General features: G+C 35.5%; 1 protein-coding gene across 1 annotated transcript; it reads right to left on the minus strand.

The window, feature by feature from the left end:
- Positions 1–3,851: 3,851 nt before the first annotated feature.
- Positions 3,852–4,784, minus strand: LOC122914398 (olfactory receptor 4P4-like). Its single transcript, XM_044261013.1, has one exon. It carries the CDS (start codon positions 4,782–4,784, stop codon positions 3,852–3,854), a length of 933 nt encoding a protein of 310 aa, XP_044116948.1.
- Positions 4,785–16,201: the final 11,417 nt, after the last annotated feature.

Consider the following 16,201-nt stretch of genomic DNA (forward strand, 5'->3'; position numbering starts at 1 on the left):
AAATGGAAAAAAATGGTAAAAATATCTAGAATTAATAAGAACATTGGTAACATAGATCTAAGATATGTATACACTAAATAAATAGATTGTATTTAACCTATGGATATACATAGAAAAGGAAATAAGAGGTTCTATTTACAATAGTAAAAAAACAATAAGTTATTTACAAATACATTTTACTAAGAGAAGCTGTGGATGAATAGGAAGAAAATCATATAACCTTAATTAAAGCCATAAAATAAACACTGACAGAATCCTATCTCAAAGATTTGGATCAGGAGCAAAAAAACAGCAATTTCTTGAATTAACATACAAATATAATTTTCTTTTTTTGATGAAGATTCTATTCATTTATTTGAGAGAGAGAGCAAGAATGGAGATAGTTACAGAGGGAGAGAGAAAAAGACTCAACGCTGAGCAGGGAGCCAAACATGGGGCTCCATTCCTGGACCCTGAGATCATGACCTGAGTTGAAGGCAGATGCTTAACTGACTGAGTCACCCAGGTGCCCCTGTTTTATTTTACATGAAAGAAAGTTCATTTTGTTAAAGAATTAATTCTATTTTTTATTATTAATTTTTTATTTTTTACTATGTTACATTAGTCACCATACAGTACTAAATTTGTTTTTGATGTAGTGTTCCATGATTCATTGTTTGCATTTAACACTCAGTGGTCATTACTACATGCCATCCTTAATACCCATCACCAGGCTAACCCATTCTTCCACCTCCCTTCCCCTCAGAAACCCTCAGTTTGTTTCCTGGAGTCCATGGTCTCTCGTGGTTCATCACCCCCTCTGACTCCCTCCCCCCACCGCCTGCCAACCCACTTCATTTTTTAGTTCCTTCTCCTAATATCCTCCATGCTATTCATTATGTTTCACATATAAGTGAAGCCATATGATAAAGAATAAATTTTAAAAGACGATATAATCATCATTTTTATACAAATAATGAACAAACACATCAAAGGTTTCATCAAGCTCAGTACTGAACACAGAAACCAGTAAGATGTTATCACTGGTTTAAACAACAACAATGTGTTCCACACATTTATAGTCTGGGAAAGAATGCTGAGATGAATTTACAAGTGGATGCAAAGCTAGCAAAATACCCACAAGACTCCAATCAATTGCATTTCATTGGACATAATTTGCATTTCTAGGGACAGGCATTATTGGCATTACTATTATTTTCTGTGAGGTAATTCTATCTCTATAGCACTGTAAAATATCCTAGTCAGAGGCAATGAAAGGTAGATAATCTGAATGGAAGAGCTACAAAGAACATCCACTAAATTTCAAAGAATCTCAGCGTTTTTCCCTACAGTTTTATGCAGATATCAATGATCCTATTATAGAACCTAATAGAGATCCTATTATAGATCCTAATAGAGATCCTATTAGAGATCCTAATAGAGATCCTATTAGAAATCCTAATAGAGATCCTATTAGAGATCCTATTAGAGGAAGAATAATTGCTCTTGCAGAGAACGGCAGGAGAACCAAAGAAGTGATGAGAAAGACATGGTCTTGAGAAGGTGAGAAAATTTATTTTTCAATACTACAAGTCTGACTAGCCTAGAAGAGCTTCTGAAACACTATCAAAGTTCATGGTTTTGCTGGTCTTCTTGCCAGAGATTCTGCTTATTTTTTTTTTTTTTTTAAGATTTTATTTACTTATTTGACAGAGAGATCACAAGTAGGCAGAAAGAGAGGGAGAAGCAGGCTCCCTGCTAAACAGAGAGCCCGATGTGGGGCTCAATCCCAGGACCCTGAGATCATGACCTGAGCCGAAGGCAGAGGCTTAACCCACTGAGCCACCCAGGTGCCCCAGAGATTCTGCTTATTATACCAGAAAGTGATCTTTCACATTTCAGCTCTGCTGCTGTTCTCTGACACACACCTGTTCAAGTCCTTCTGATGTAGTTTTGAACATATGTGATATCTGAAGCCAATGGCCAGAAAATAATTCTTGAGACGCCTTTTGTTCCAAAAAAAGTTGGTTTTATTAAAGCATAAGAACAGGACCCAGGAGCAGAAAGAGCTGCCCTGGGGTTATGAGGAAGGGCTCATTATATACTTTCAAGTTGGGGAGGGGTTAAGGATAGCATAAGCCCTCTGGGTATTTTGGAAACAAGGTTTTCTGGCTGCTGAGGGGCTGGCTATTGTTAGGAAAGGTTATTTGTTACTGTTCAGTAAAACGCCAGTCAGGAGACTCTTCAGATCTTTATCAATGTGTCACATGCTCCGAGGGTGATTACCAACTTCTACCTTGGTGGGTAGAGATAAAGGAAGTTTCCAAAGGAATTCTTTCATGCTAAGGTAGACTTACAGGGTCCTATGGTTGGGTTAAGATTGCCTTTTGCACTTAGCAAGGTAATTAGCATAAAAGCAGCTGAGTTCCTCAAGGAATTTCACTCTGCATATATTTCAAGGACTTGTCTGTCAATGGGCTGTAGGTAGTAAGGAAGTTTAATCATTTTTCTTCTGCCTTTGTATCCCACATCACTTCTTAGGAACTCTGGTATAGCTGTCAAGAATTAGATGAAGAACAACTAAGAAAGTATGTCGGTGTATTTTCCAAGAATTTTTAGCTTATGATATTTTCACTTCCATTTGTTGGGTATTTTAAACTGAGTCATAGCAATCTGCTATTTTTCTGATGTTCTCCACCCATTTTAGGAAAACCTCAACAATAAATAGCAACCCATCACAGCCTGAAACACTTCTGCAAGCATTTCATATCTGAAAGATTTTCCAAACAACTTTTGATTTTCTCCTCTATTCTAATTAATTATCCAGTGGACTGATTTTAATCCTAGCCCTTTCCGATTTGGAGAAAATTTTAATTTTCTTCAGGGTGAATTTCAACTACCTCTAAAACTAAAGCCAAAACCAACCAAACAAAAACCAAACCTGCCTTTAACTTTTACAGTGCTAAAAAGCATTCTGAGAGCTGCTGAGAAAATGTAAGTTCTGAGAAAAATGTAAGTTCACCAGTAACAAGAATGTGACATTAACATGTGAAAGTTCCTCAATTTTTCCCATCCTTACACCACACATCTGCAGAGAAAGTTGCTAGAGTTAAACAGAGAGGTGCAGTTAGTTTATATATGATGGAGCTAGGAGAACACCTGCCTTAAAGCAAAAGAAAAAGTTTTGATATGGGGCTTGGGATGAACTGCTGGTGTTGGGCACGTGAGTTGCGCCAGAATGCCACTGGCTACAAAATGATCAGAATAGAAAGAGACTTTTTTGTTGTTGTTGTTATTTAACATATAGTGTAATGTTAGCTTTAGGTGTACAACATACTGATCCAAAACTTCCCTTCCTTCAACCATTTTTTTTTTTTTTTTTTAGAAAGAGACTTTTTGAGAAATAGTGTTGTGGCCCTTGAATTAGACATGTTAGGATATTCTATAATAGATGCAAATAAAAAGTTCAGGTTTTTTTTTTTTGTTGTTGTTGTTTATTTTTGTTTGTTTTTTAGCAATGTTTAGTGACTAGAATTGGCTTCATTGAATGCAACCATACCCAAAAATGATCTATGTAGACTTGTAGGGTTAATATGGGGGGCACTCTGCCTTGGGCAGTCTGCTGATAAATATCTAAGTTAGTTTCACAAAGGATCATTGGGTCAGAGAGGATATAAATAGGAAAACTAGAAAAGAAAGCACAGCAGAGAGGAGCCTTGGTAAATCTGGGGAATTCTAATCTTTTGGTCATATTTGGCAATACATACCTTGCTACACACAAGACACAGAGGCAAGCATTATGTATTTTAAAGGTTTCAGAGTAGAGAAATCACGTATTCAACAAACTCGGTGGCGAAAGTCAGGGATGCCTTTCAATTTGTGTCCTTACTCCCCGTGACCCGGCTCCAAAGTCTCCTTATGGCATTCTTCATCTCCATGTTTCTTAGTGTGTATATGAGAGGGTTGAGCATGGGCGCAATGACAGTATAGAAAAGCGCAAACACTTTGTCTTCTGGTAAGGTAGTTGCTGGTCGAATATAAATAAAGAGTAAAGGAGCAAAAAAGAGAACCACCACAGTGATGTGGGAACTGCAGGTGGAAAGAGCTTTGTGACGATTCTCTGCAGAGTAGGACCGGACAGTATATAGGATCACAGCATACGATACCAGCAGCACCACAAAAGTCACCAGACCCATCAGTCCCGAATTGGCCACGACTAGGAGACCGATCCTGCTTGTATCCGCGCAGGCCAGCTTCAGCAAAGGATACACATCGCAGAAGAAGTGATCTATTTCATTGGGGCCACAGTAGGGTAAAAAGATGGCTAGGAGAAACTGCCCAAAGGAATGTAGGAATCCGCCAAAACAGGAAGCTGCAATCATGGCGTCGCACTTCCACCTGCTCATGATGAGGGTGTAGTGCAGGGGCTGGCAGATGGCCACGTAGCGGTCATAGGCCATCCCCGTGAGGATGAAGACCTCGATCCCCCCAAAGAAGTGCATGGTGAAGAGCTGTGTCATGCACCCATTGTAGGAAATGACCTTCTCTTCTGCCAGCAAGTCAATGATTAACTTGGGGGTCACAGTGGAAGTGTAGCAAAGGTCTGCCAGGGATAGGAAACTCAAGAAGAAATACATTGGTTGGTTAATAAGGTGACTGCAGGCGATAGAAATCATGACAAGCAGGTTTCCGGTCAAAATTGCAATGTAACAAAGTAAGAACAGTAAAAAGCAGAGGATTTCTATTTCCTTTTTCTGTGAAAGTCCTAAAAGAATAAATTCTGTGATGTTATTCCTATTTTCCATGATCCAGACCGGTTTGTGGCCCCCTGAAATTAGATAAATTATGAATGCTTATGATATATATTTAAATATGAAGAGACATATCACTCTTTGGTAAGGAGCAGATTGTGATGGAAAGCATTCAAAGGTTGAAGAAAATAAAAATCTAAATTTTATCAATGAAGGTTTTTTGGAGGTCTTTTTGTTCTTTCTTGAAAATATTAATTAGTGATAAACATCTTAGGTGCCCAAGGTGAAGACTAACATTGCAAACTATACTGTATTATGTAATAATTCTTAACATGTACTATAAAACATCACCAGATATTATGTCTCAATAAAATTACAAAAATGGTATTTTTAAAGAAAGAAAAAATATATTTGCTGTTCTCATTATTACTGAGAAAATAGATACACAAATGAAACATTGAGAAAAAAACACACAAAAATGCAAATTTAATTAGTATAGTCAGTAAATAATATAATATGGGAGAAATTTCCTGCCTTATGTCCCATGTGGAAAGGGAATAAATAGAAAAAACAACCAATATATTCAGAACTGTGAGGTATTTATATATGGGTATAATCAGTTACATTTCTTTTGTGTTTACTTTGGAAATATACCTAATTTTACTTTGAAAATATACCTAATACAAATGAAGGATTGATTATATTTCATAGTCAATAAATGGATAACAAGAGAAGTATGAATATCTCTATTTTTCTTTTTTCTTTTTTTTTTTAAAGATTTTATTTATTTATTTGACAGAGAGAGATTACAAGTAGGCAGAGAGGCAGGCAGAGAGAGAAGGAGGAGGAAGTAGGCTCCCCGCTGAGCAAAGAGCCCGATGCGGGACTCGATCCCAGGACCCCGAGATCATGACCTGAGCCGAAGGCAGCAGCTTAACCCACTGAGCCACCCAGGCGCCAAAATACTATCATCTCAAATGCCTTTGACATTAATCAAGGAATTTGAGGATAATGGTAGTAGGTATAGTTTTGATTTTAGAGTCTCCTTGTAGTGCCCTACTCACTTGTACAAACTGACTTCTTTTTAATTGTTTTACATAAATTGTTTACTTCTTCCTAACCACCCATCTTGAAAGTGTGTGCTCCCTTCACTTAGCACACTGCCAGTCTTAACATCTCTTTCTTCCTTTCTTCTTTCGTTCCCATTGAATTTACTTCCCTCTCACTAATAATGTACAACCAGTTCTATTAATGTTTCTTTGGTAACAACTTTTAACTCTCAGGACAGAGAATTACCTTTCTACTGGTAGACTTTCAAATGTCATTGAGAGACTAAGGAAGAATTTTTGAGAAATAAGCTTTCAACTTCCCACTAAATTACACCATCGATTCTCTGCTTTAGCTGTATAGAATATTGAAACTTCGTATTTAAAACATTTTGTGTTAATTATTCATAAATTCAACACCAATATATTTGCAATTGATTTTCAAAACTATAACCCTTCCCTTCCCTTTTGCCTTTCAGTGGAGTTACTATTCAAATTTATGTACATATACTCCTAAAGTAGAGTTTGGAAAAGAAAACATAAATCTATTCAGTGTGTAAGAGTTAACATCGATTGCCACAAACTGATATTTTGGTATCTGAAGAAGGAGTATTGATAGTGATCAAATAAACCATCTCATTCAATTAACAAGTACATTTTGGGCTTTTAAAAATATTCCCAATAACTTAAAAGAATTCAGTGCTCTAGTATAACTTCTTTCAAAAATTCTATCTTGTGATTTACAGAAAGGAAGTACAAGTTAAAGTTTTAATTATAGTCTAGTCTTTACTTCATGATTAATTTGTTATATGAGTTGATCATATAGCAAGTTTCCCTCGATATTTTTTCTCTTGATGGCAGTCTAAAATTCTGCTAGATCTAATCTGCAGGGGACTTTTTGTCAGGGAACAGATTAAATCACATTTGAAAAATATGATGCAAGTGTAATTTTGTTGAAAGTATGCTTTCAGACCCAAAGTGGAAAATACTTAGAATGACTAGGTATTATCAGGAAAAATAAGTAAGACATTTTAAAATGCAGATTATTTTGTTTTAGCAAATACTCAGATCGTTCAGACAAAATACACTATACTTTTAAAAAGTATAATCATGTGAATTCACCCAGTCTACTTTGTTAGAAGGTGGGGAAAAAAGATGTGAAAAAGACTTACTATTTAAATTATTTTTCAAAATGCAAAGTATATTTCGTACATGACTCAAAAACTATAATCTATGTTCCTGAATCACTTGAAAATATCATTTCCCCTACTTTCAAGTATTTCTATAGAAAGTTAAGAAGGCATTACTCCTATATAAGACAAGATTCATTTCGTATTTTAAAAACATAGATAATAATATCACTGTGTCAGTAGATATCCCTTAAAACACTGGGCTGTTTGTAAAATAGAACAAAACATTATCTCCTTCATCTGGCTCTATTATTTCTTAACTGGATGATGTTAATATGCTGTATTCCTTTTATGGATTCAGTTTAACCCTAAGTGAACTGTGGTGTTTAACAGGATCTTTAAGGAAACTTCTGGGACTGATGTGCCCATGATTCGACCTCAGTTAGGAGGAGTCCGCAGCTGGCTGTGGATGGCCCCATTGCCTTTCTTCCAAACACACAGAATAAATTTACTGGTACAGCTTCAGGGTTTTGTTTCTCTTATCTCTCTTCAGGTCAAGTAAGTTAATTGCAAAGTCAACAAAATGGCCTTTCTCCCTGAAAGGAGCAGATCTCTTTCTTTGGATACTTCATAACTTGCTACTTTTAAACTCCCTATACACAGTTTCCTTTACATATTGTGGCGGGCAGAAATCTCCAGTTGTGCCTATAGGCTTAAACGTAAATATTCTTCCCTGGATAAATTTTATCTTCTGTCGCTTTGGAAAAAGTCAAATGAATGAATGAATGAATGAATGAATTCATGCTTGCTATGTGCCAGGTACTGTGCTTGATGGGCAAAAGCCTGAAGTCATCTCTGCTTCACTCAAGTTCTTATTTAGTAAAATAGTTATTGGATTCTTCCATAGTTTAAGACTGTGACTGGATAATTAATTCATGAATTCAATGAATAAGATAATACATTTATAATTTAATCAACTAGATGACAGCTGGCCCCAGCATGTATTAAAATATTTATTCCATTTCATTCCTCTCTGTAGCTGTATATTATAGATTGCTCATTTTAAGTAATTAGTTTGCATTTACAAAATTAATGAATAAATTTACTTTCAATGTTTAAAAGAATGAAATGGAAGTTCATTTTAATTATATATCATTATCATTATCATTTTTCTTATATTCAGGAGTTATAAAATACAGAATGTTTGTAATCAAATTTACTTCCAAATGATAGATCTAGAGAGGTAGCCATTAGATTTTGATTCTACCAGTACCTGTTTGTTGTAAAAATTGTTCGATAGTCACATAAATCTCCTGGCAACAGTCCCTCATTCCTTACTTAGTCCATTGGCTTATTGTGGAAATGACACTCTTGAGTCTTATATGTTAATATATATTAATACTCATGTCAACTTCCCCAAAAGGGCTGGTCTTCTCCCTCGGTGATCCCCAAAATGCACAGATATAAACCTGGCTGCACTTTATTCTCCATTCTTTTGACAATGCTGGAGGCATATGAAGATCATCTTTTATTCATTTCCTATTTTAACAGATAGCCCAGATTTGGCAGAATCAGACTAGGTGGTGTTTAAATACAAAACTGAAAAACACAAACTGCAAATAAGACCTAGAATATCAACAAGAAGTAGGAATGGTCATTTGATACACTCTGTTTCTTGAGTTTTCCTTTTCAGATTTTCTCTGTACCCTTCACCAAAATACAAACCACTTTCTGTTTTATTTATTTCGCCTGAAATTATCTCGTCGTGAAAAAAAAAAAAATAGTGCCATGATGTTTTGATTTCCTTTATGCAATAGACAAAGAAAGGGTAAATGACCATATATGGAGTATATAAAAAATATGTAACCCCAAGAGATGTTCTATATTACCAAGTAGAGGAAGCAATACTCTCAATAGCTTTGAATATACAAATCATGACCAAAGTTTTCTAATAAACATCAGTCAAGACATAAATAATCATTAAATTAATATTTTAACAACAAATTCTAAAATAATATTTTGTACTGAGCTAAGGCCAGTGAATCATTATGGGTTAGTTAAAGAAAACTTAACTTGTGTCCGAGTCACCAGGTGTTTGGCTTACATCTAGGGTACATGCAATGATTCAAGTTTACCACACTCAGAATCAACAATAAAGTCAATGAATCTCTTAATAAGTTTCATTTTGTAGACCATTCCAAAGAATCCTAAAGCTACAACTTACCTTCTCTCCAAGATAAGATGTCTAGTTTTCTCCTAAAGCAAATTCAAGAGTCTTCTCAGTTATATTTTAATACTCAGTAGATGAAGAAACTGGTATTTTCAGCATTTATGTTGGCAGCTATTCTTTATTGATCCTCGAATACCAATTTTATGGCATCCTCTGGGGGAAATGAAAAGAAAGACAATATACATGGTTCTTGTCTAATTCCCAAGCAGCTTTACCTGGGAGATATCTAACCTGCTGAAATTTATTGCAGTCTATCTGTGAGGTTAGAAATTCCCACTGGGATAATTTGACCAATGTAAAGCTGAACTTTTTTTTTTTTTAAATGTTGAATAATGTTTTAACATTATTCCAATACCTAAAAATAATTATTTTAATCAAGTCAAAATTTTCCCGTGTGTATATGGAAACTAAGACCAGCTCATATTCCATTGAATATGGGAATAGTTATACAGAAACTCCAATGACTTGAAAGACCTGGCACTTCAGAAATAATTATAAAGAGAAGAAAACTCTGGGCTGTAGATAGAAGGAAACATTAATGTTACCTCATTTTATAGTTTGCAGAGGAGGCTGAATATTCCAGTGGGCATCTCCTTTTGTCTAATAAAAACTTTTTATTTTTTTAATTTTTTTTAAGATTTTATTTTATTTATTTGACAGACAGAAATCACAAGTAGGCAGAGCAGCAAGCAGAGAGAAAGGGGGAAGCAGGCTCCTGCTGAGCAGAGAGCCCAACATGAGGCTAGATCCCAGGACCCTGAGATCATGACCTGAGCTGAAGGCAGAGGCTTAATCCTCTGAGCCACCCAGGTGCCCCATATTTTTTTTTAAGATATTATTATTAGCTTGAGAGAAAGAAAGAGAGACCAAGCCAGCACATGTGGGAGGAGGGTCAGAGGGACAGGGAGAAGAAGACTCACTACTGAGCAGGGAGCCCAATGCAGAGCTCCATTCCAGGGCCCTGAGATTATGACCTGAGCAAAAGTCAGGTGCTTAACCACCCAAGCCACATACACATCCCTAAAAAAACCTTTTTGATAAAAAAGTTTTCTTTTTTTGTTTTCCTTTTCAAGGTCCTTACGTGGCCGTTGCTTTTTCTGTCAAAAATTCATCCAAATGATTCAAATCAAAACCACACTGAGATACCACTTTACACCAGTTAGAATGGCAAAGACTAACAAGGCAGGAAACAACAAATGTTGGAGAGGTTGTGGAGAAAGGGGAAACCCTCTTACATTGCTGGTGGGAATGCAAGTTGATACAGACACGTTGGAAAACAGTGTGGAGATTCCTCAAAAAATTAAAAGTAGAGCTACCCTATGACTCAGCAATTGCATCACTGAGCCTTTACCCCAAAGATACAGATGTAGTGAAAAGAAGGGCCATCTGTACCCCAATATTCATAGCAGCAACATCCACAATAGCCAAACTGGAAAGAGCTGAGATGCCCTTCAACAGATGAATGGGTAGAGAAGTTGTGGTCCATATATACAACGCAATATTACTCAGCCATCAGAAAGGATGAATACAAAAATATATGTTTATAAAAAATAAAAAATTAAAAAAAAGAAAGGATGAATACCCAACTTTTGGTTCAACATGGATGGGACTGGAGGAAATTATGCTGGTGAAATAAGTCAAGCAGAGAAAGTCAATTATCATATGATTTCACTTACTTTTGGAACATAAGGAATAACATGGAGAACATTAGGAGAAGGAAAAGAAAAGTGAGTTGGGGGAAATTTCAGAGGGAGATGAACCATGAGAGACTGTGGACTCTGAGAAACAAACAGGGTTTTAGCGGGGAGGGAGTAGAGGGATGGGTGAGCAATGTGGTGGGTATTAAGGAGGGCACGTATTGCATGGAGCACTGGGTGTTGTACATAAATACTGCACACTGGAACACTGCATCAAAAACTAATGATGTATTTTATGGTGACTGGCGTAACACAATAAAAATTGCAAAAAAAAAAATCATTCAAGTAACCCCCTTATACACCTCATCCCTGGAATGGGAGGTAATTCCCAAGTCTTGTCTTTTCTTTCTTTCTTTTCTTTTCTTTTTTTTTTCTTGCTTTATTTTTGTCTTATAATTGATTTCTCAGTAACCATATCTTCTCTGATATAATTCTTCTCAAGAGGCATAGGACATATTCCTCAAATTTGTTTACAGATGAAATTTGGCAGTTCAGCAACTTTCAGTGCATAATTCAGGGGCATTAATTACATTTACAGTGTTAGGCCATGATCCCCACAGTGTATTTCCAAAACTTTTTTATCATCTCAAACTGACACTCTGTACCCATCCTCCTTTTCTCTGTCCTGGTATCCTCTGATCTACTTGTTTCCATGAATTTGCCTCATCTAGATAGTTCGTGTAAGAGCATCTCATAATATTTGTCCATTTGCATAGGGCTTACTTCACGAAGCGTGATAGTTTCAAGGTTTATCTATGTTTATGGTTTATGGTTAAGGTTTATCTATGTTCTGACATATGTGTCAGAATTTCATTCTTTTTATGGAATAATAGTAATCCATTGTATGCATATTACACATTTTGTTATCCATCACCTGTAGGTGGATGCTTGGGTTGTCTCCACCTTTAGCCTATTGTGAATAATGCTGCCATGAACATTGATATACATATATCTATTTGAGTCCCTAATTTTAATTATTTTAGGCACATAACTAGTAGTGTTATATGGTAATTTTACTTATAGCATTTTGAGAAACCAACAGACCCTACTCTATGGTGGCTGCACCAGTTAAATTCCCACTAGCACTGTATAAGTGTTCAAAATTCTAGACATCTTTGTCCACACCTATATTATTATTATTATTATTATTATTGCCATCTTAGTGTGAAATGGTTTCTTTTTGTGGTTTTGATCTGCTCTAGTGAATAATGATGGTGAGCGTATTCATGTGTTTTTTTCCCCCCATTTATACATCTTTTTTTTGAGAAATATTCAAGACCTTTATCTACCGTTTATTTGTTTGTTTAAATTCAATGAACCAACATGTAGTACATCACTAGTTTCAGGTGTAACATTCAATAATTTATCAGTTATGTATAACACTCAGTGATAATCACATCACATACCTTTAAGGCCCATCATCCAATTACCCCATCCCCCCACCTACCACCCCTCCATGAACGCTGTTTGTTTCCTGTAGTTAAGTCTTTCATGGATTTTCTCCCTCTCTGATGACTTCCCAATCAGTTTTCCTTCTTTTCTCCTATGATCCTCTTTCTTTCTTATATTCCACATGTAAGAAAACCATGTGATAATTTTCTTTCTCTGACTTATTTCACTTAGTGTAACACCCTCCCATCCCATTCATGTCTGTGTAAATGGTTCATCCTTTCTGTTGACTGAGTAATATCCCATTGCTTATGTATATATCCCATCCTCTTTATCCATTCATCTGTCAATGAACATCTTGGCTTTTTCCACAGTTTGACTATTGTGCATATTACTGCTATGAACATTGATACTTCAGATCACTACATCTGTAACTTTGGGGTAAATACCTAGTAGTGCAATTGTTGGGTCATAAGGTAGTTCTATTTTTAAAGTCTTAAACTTCCAGACTATTTTCCAGAGTGGCTGTACCAGCTTACATTCCTACCAGCAGTGAAACAAGGGTCTCCTTTCTCTACATCCTTGCCAACATTTGTTATTTCCTGTCGTTAATTTTTGATATTCTGACTGATATGAGGTAGTATCTCACTGTAGTTTTGATTTATATTTCCTTGATGCCAAGTGATGTGGAGCATTTTTTCATGGGTCTGTTGGCCATTTGTATGTCTTCTTTGGAGAAATATCTGTTTATGTCTTTGGCCTATTCCTTGACTGCATTGTTTGTTTTTTTTCGGGGGGAGGGTGTTGAGTTTGAGAAGCTCTTTATAGATTTGGATACTAATTCTTTATCTGATATGTTATTTTCAAATATATTTTCCCATTCCATAAGTTGACTTTTAGTTTTGTTGACTCTTTCCTTTGCTGTGCAGGACTTTTTTTCTTTCTTTCTTTCTTTCTTTTTTCTTTAAATTAATTAATTAATTAATTTGTCAGAGAGATAGAGCACAGGCAGGCAGAGTGACAGGCAGAGGCAGAGGGAGAAGCAGGCTTCCTGTGGAGCAAGCAGCCTGATGTGGGACTCGATCCCAGGACCCTGGGATCATGACCTGAGCTGAAGGCAGCTGCTTAACCAACTGAGCCACCTAGGCATCCCGGAACTTTTTATCCTGATGAAGTCCCAATAATTCATTTTTCCTTTTGTTTTTGTTGCCTTTGGAGACATGTCTAGCAAGAAGCTGTGGTGGCCAAGGTCATAGTTGCTGCTGTCTGTGTTATCCTCTAGGATTTTGATAGATTTCCTGTCTTACATGTAGATCTTTCATCTATTTTGAGTTTATCTCTGTGTATGGTGTAAGAAAATTGTCTAGGTCCTTTCTTCTGCACATAGCTGTCCACTTTTCCTAGCACTGTTTATTAAAGAGACGGTCCTTTTTCCATTGGATATTCTTTCCTGCTTTGTAAGATTAGTTGGCCATAGAGTTGAGGGTCTATTACTAGATTCTCTATTCTGTTGCATTGATCAATGTCTCTGTTTTTGTGCCAGTATCATACTGTCCTGATTATTACAGCTTTGTAATATAATTTGAAGTCTGACATTGAGATGGCACCAGCTTTGGTTTTCTTTTTCAATGTTCCTCTGGCTATTTGGGGTCTTTTCTTTTCTATACAAATTTTATGATTATTTTTTCCAGCTCTGTGAAAAATGTCAATGGTGTTTTATAGGGCTTGGGATGAAATTCATCTGGATAGCATAGACATTTTAACAATATTTATTCCTCCAATCCATGAGCATGAAATGCTTTCCTAACTCTTTTGTGTCTTTCTCAATTTCTTCTCTAAGTGTTCTGTAGTTTGTAGTGTACAGATCCTTTACCTCTTTGGTTAGGTTTATTCCTAGGTATATTACAGTTTTTGGTATAATTGTAAATGGGGCCAATTCCTTCATTTTTCTTTGTTCTGTCTACGTGTTAGTGTATAGAAATGCAACTGATTTCTGTGCATTGATTTTGTATCCTGCCATGTTGCTGAGTTTCTGTATGAGTTCTAGCAATTTTTGAGTGGAGTGTTTTGGGTTTTCTACATAGAGTACCATATCGTCTGCAAAGAGTGAGAGTTTAACTTATTCTTTTCCAATTTGTATGTCTTTAATTCTCTTTGTTGTCTGACTGCTGAGGCTAGGAATTCTAGTACTATGTTGAACAAACGGTGAGAGTAGGCATCCCTGTCATGTTCCTAACATTAAGAGAAAAACTCTCAGTTTTTCCCCATTGAGAAAGATATTCACTGTGGGCTTTTCACAAATGACATTTACGATATTGATGTATATTACTTCTATCCCTACACTGTGGACAATTTTAATAAAGAAAGGATGCTGTACTTTGTGAAATGCTTTTTCTGCATTAATTGAAAGGATCATATGGTTCTTGTACTTTCTTTTATTAATGTGATATATCACATTGATTGATTTGCAAATGTTGAATCACCCTTGCAGCTCAGGAATAAATCCCACTTGGTCATGGTGAATGATCCTTTTAATATACTGTTGGATCCTATTGGATTATATCTTGATGAGAATTTTGCATCCATGTTCATCAGGGATAATTGGTCTGTAATTCTTCTTTTTGATAGGATATTTTTCTGGTTTTGGGTTCAGGGTAATGCTGGCCTCATAGGATGAGTTTGGAAGTTTTCCTTCCACTTATATTTTTTGAAGAAGAACAGGTATTAGTTCTTCTTCAAAAGAAGAACAGATATTAGCTTTTCTTTAAATGACCAGTAGAATTCCCCCTCAGAAGCCATTCTGGCTCAGAACTCTTATTTGTTGGGAGATATTTGATTACTGCTTCAATTTCTTTGCTGTTATGTTATGTTTGTTTGGGTTTTTTTTATTTCTTTCTGTTCCTGTTTTGGTAGTTTACAAGTTTCCAGGAATTCACCCATTTCTTTCGGATTGCCTAATTTGTTGGTGTACAGTTGTTCGTAATATGTTTTTAAGATTGCTTGTATTTCCTTACGTTGGTAATGATTTCTCCCCTTTCACTCATGATTTTATTAATTTGGCTCCTTTCTCTTTGATAAGTCTGGCTATGGGTTTATCGATCTTATCAATTCTTTCAAAGAACCAGCTTCTAGTTTCACTGATCTATTCTACTGCTCTTCTGGTTTCTATTTCATTGATTTATTCTTTAATCTTTATTATTTCTCTTCTTCTCCTTGGTTTAGGCTTTATTTGCTATTCTTTCTCCAGCTCCTTTAGGTGTTAGTTTAGCTCATGTATTTGAGACTTTTTAAATTTTTTAAGAAAGGCTTGTATTGCTATGTACTTCCCTCTTAGGACTGCCTTTGATGCATCCCAAATGTTTTGAATAGTGTGTTTTCATTTTCATTTGTTTCCATAATTTTTTAAATTCTTCTTTAATTTTCTGGTTGACTCATTCATTCTTCAGTAGGATGCTCTTTAACTTTCAAGTGTTTGCGTTTCTTCCAAATTTCCTCTTGCGATTGAGTTTGTTTCACTCTTTTAAACTTTTTATAAATGAAACTGTATAGAGCATGTCTTTTTTATTTTATTTAAGTTTTTGTATCTAACTTCCTTCAATCAGCATTGTATATAACATTTATTCATCTTGTTGTTTGCAAATTCCTTTATTCTCTTTGTAGTATAATACTCACTGAATAAACATACCTCAAATTTTATTCACAAAAATATTGAGGGCTTTCTAAGTTTTATAAGTATTATTAATAATGACATTATGAAGAATCTTGCCATATTGTTTGGTGAAAATAAATATATTTCTGTGGGTTATATAGTTTGATAAATTTTCTGGTAAATGTTGCATGTGTTCATATATTTTAAATGTTTTAGGAATGTATACAAAATAAACTACCTAAGGAAAGCTCATGCAATTATAATAATATAAGACATTATAGGTTTTAAGTAAAATAAAATTACTAAAGATAGAGGATTATTTCACATGAT

The sequence above is a fragment of the Neovison vison genome, chromosome 7 (assembly GCF_020171115.1).
Source record: "Neovison vison isolate M4711 chromosome 7, ASM_NN_V1, whole genome shotgun sequence".
Classification (NCBI taxonomy): Eukaryota; Metazoa; Chordata; class Mammalia; order Carnivora; family Mustelidae; genus Neogale; species Neogale vison.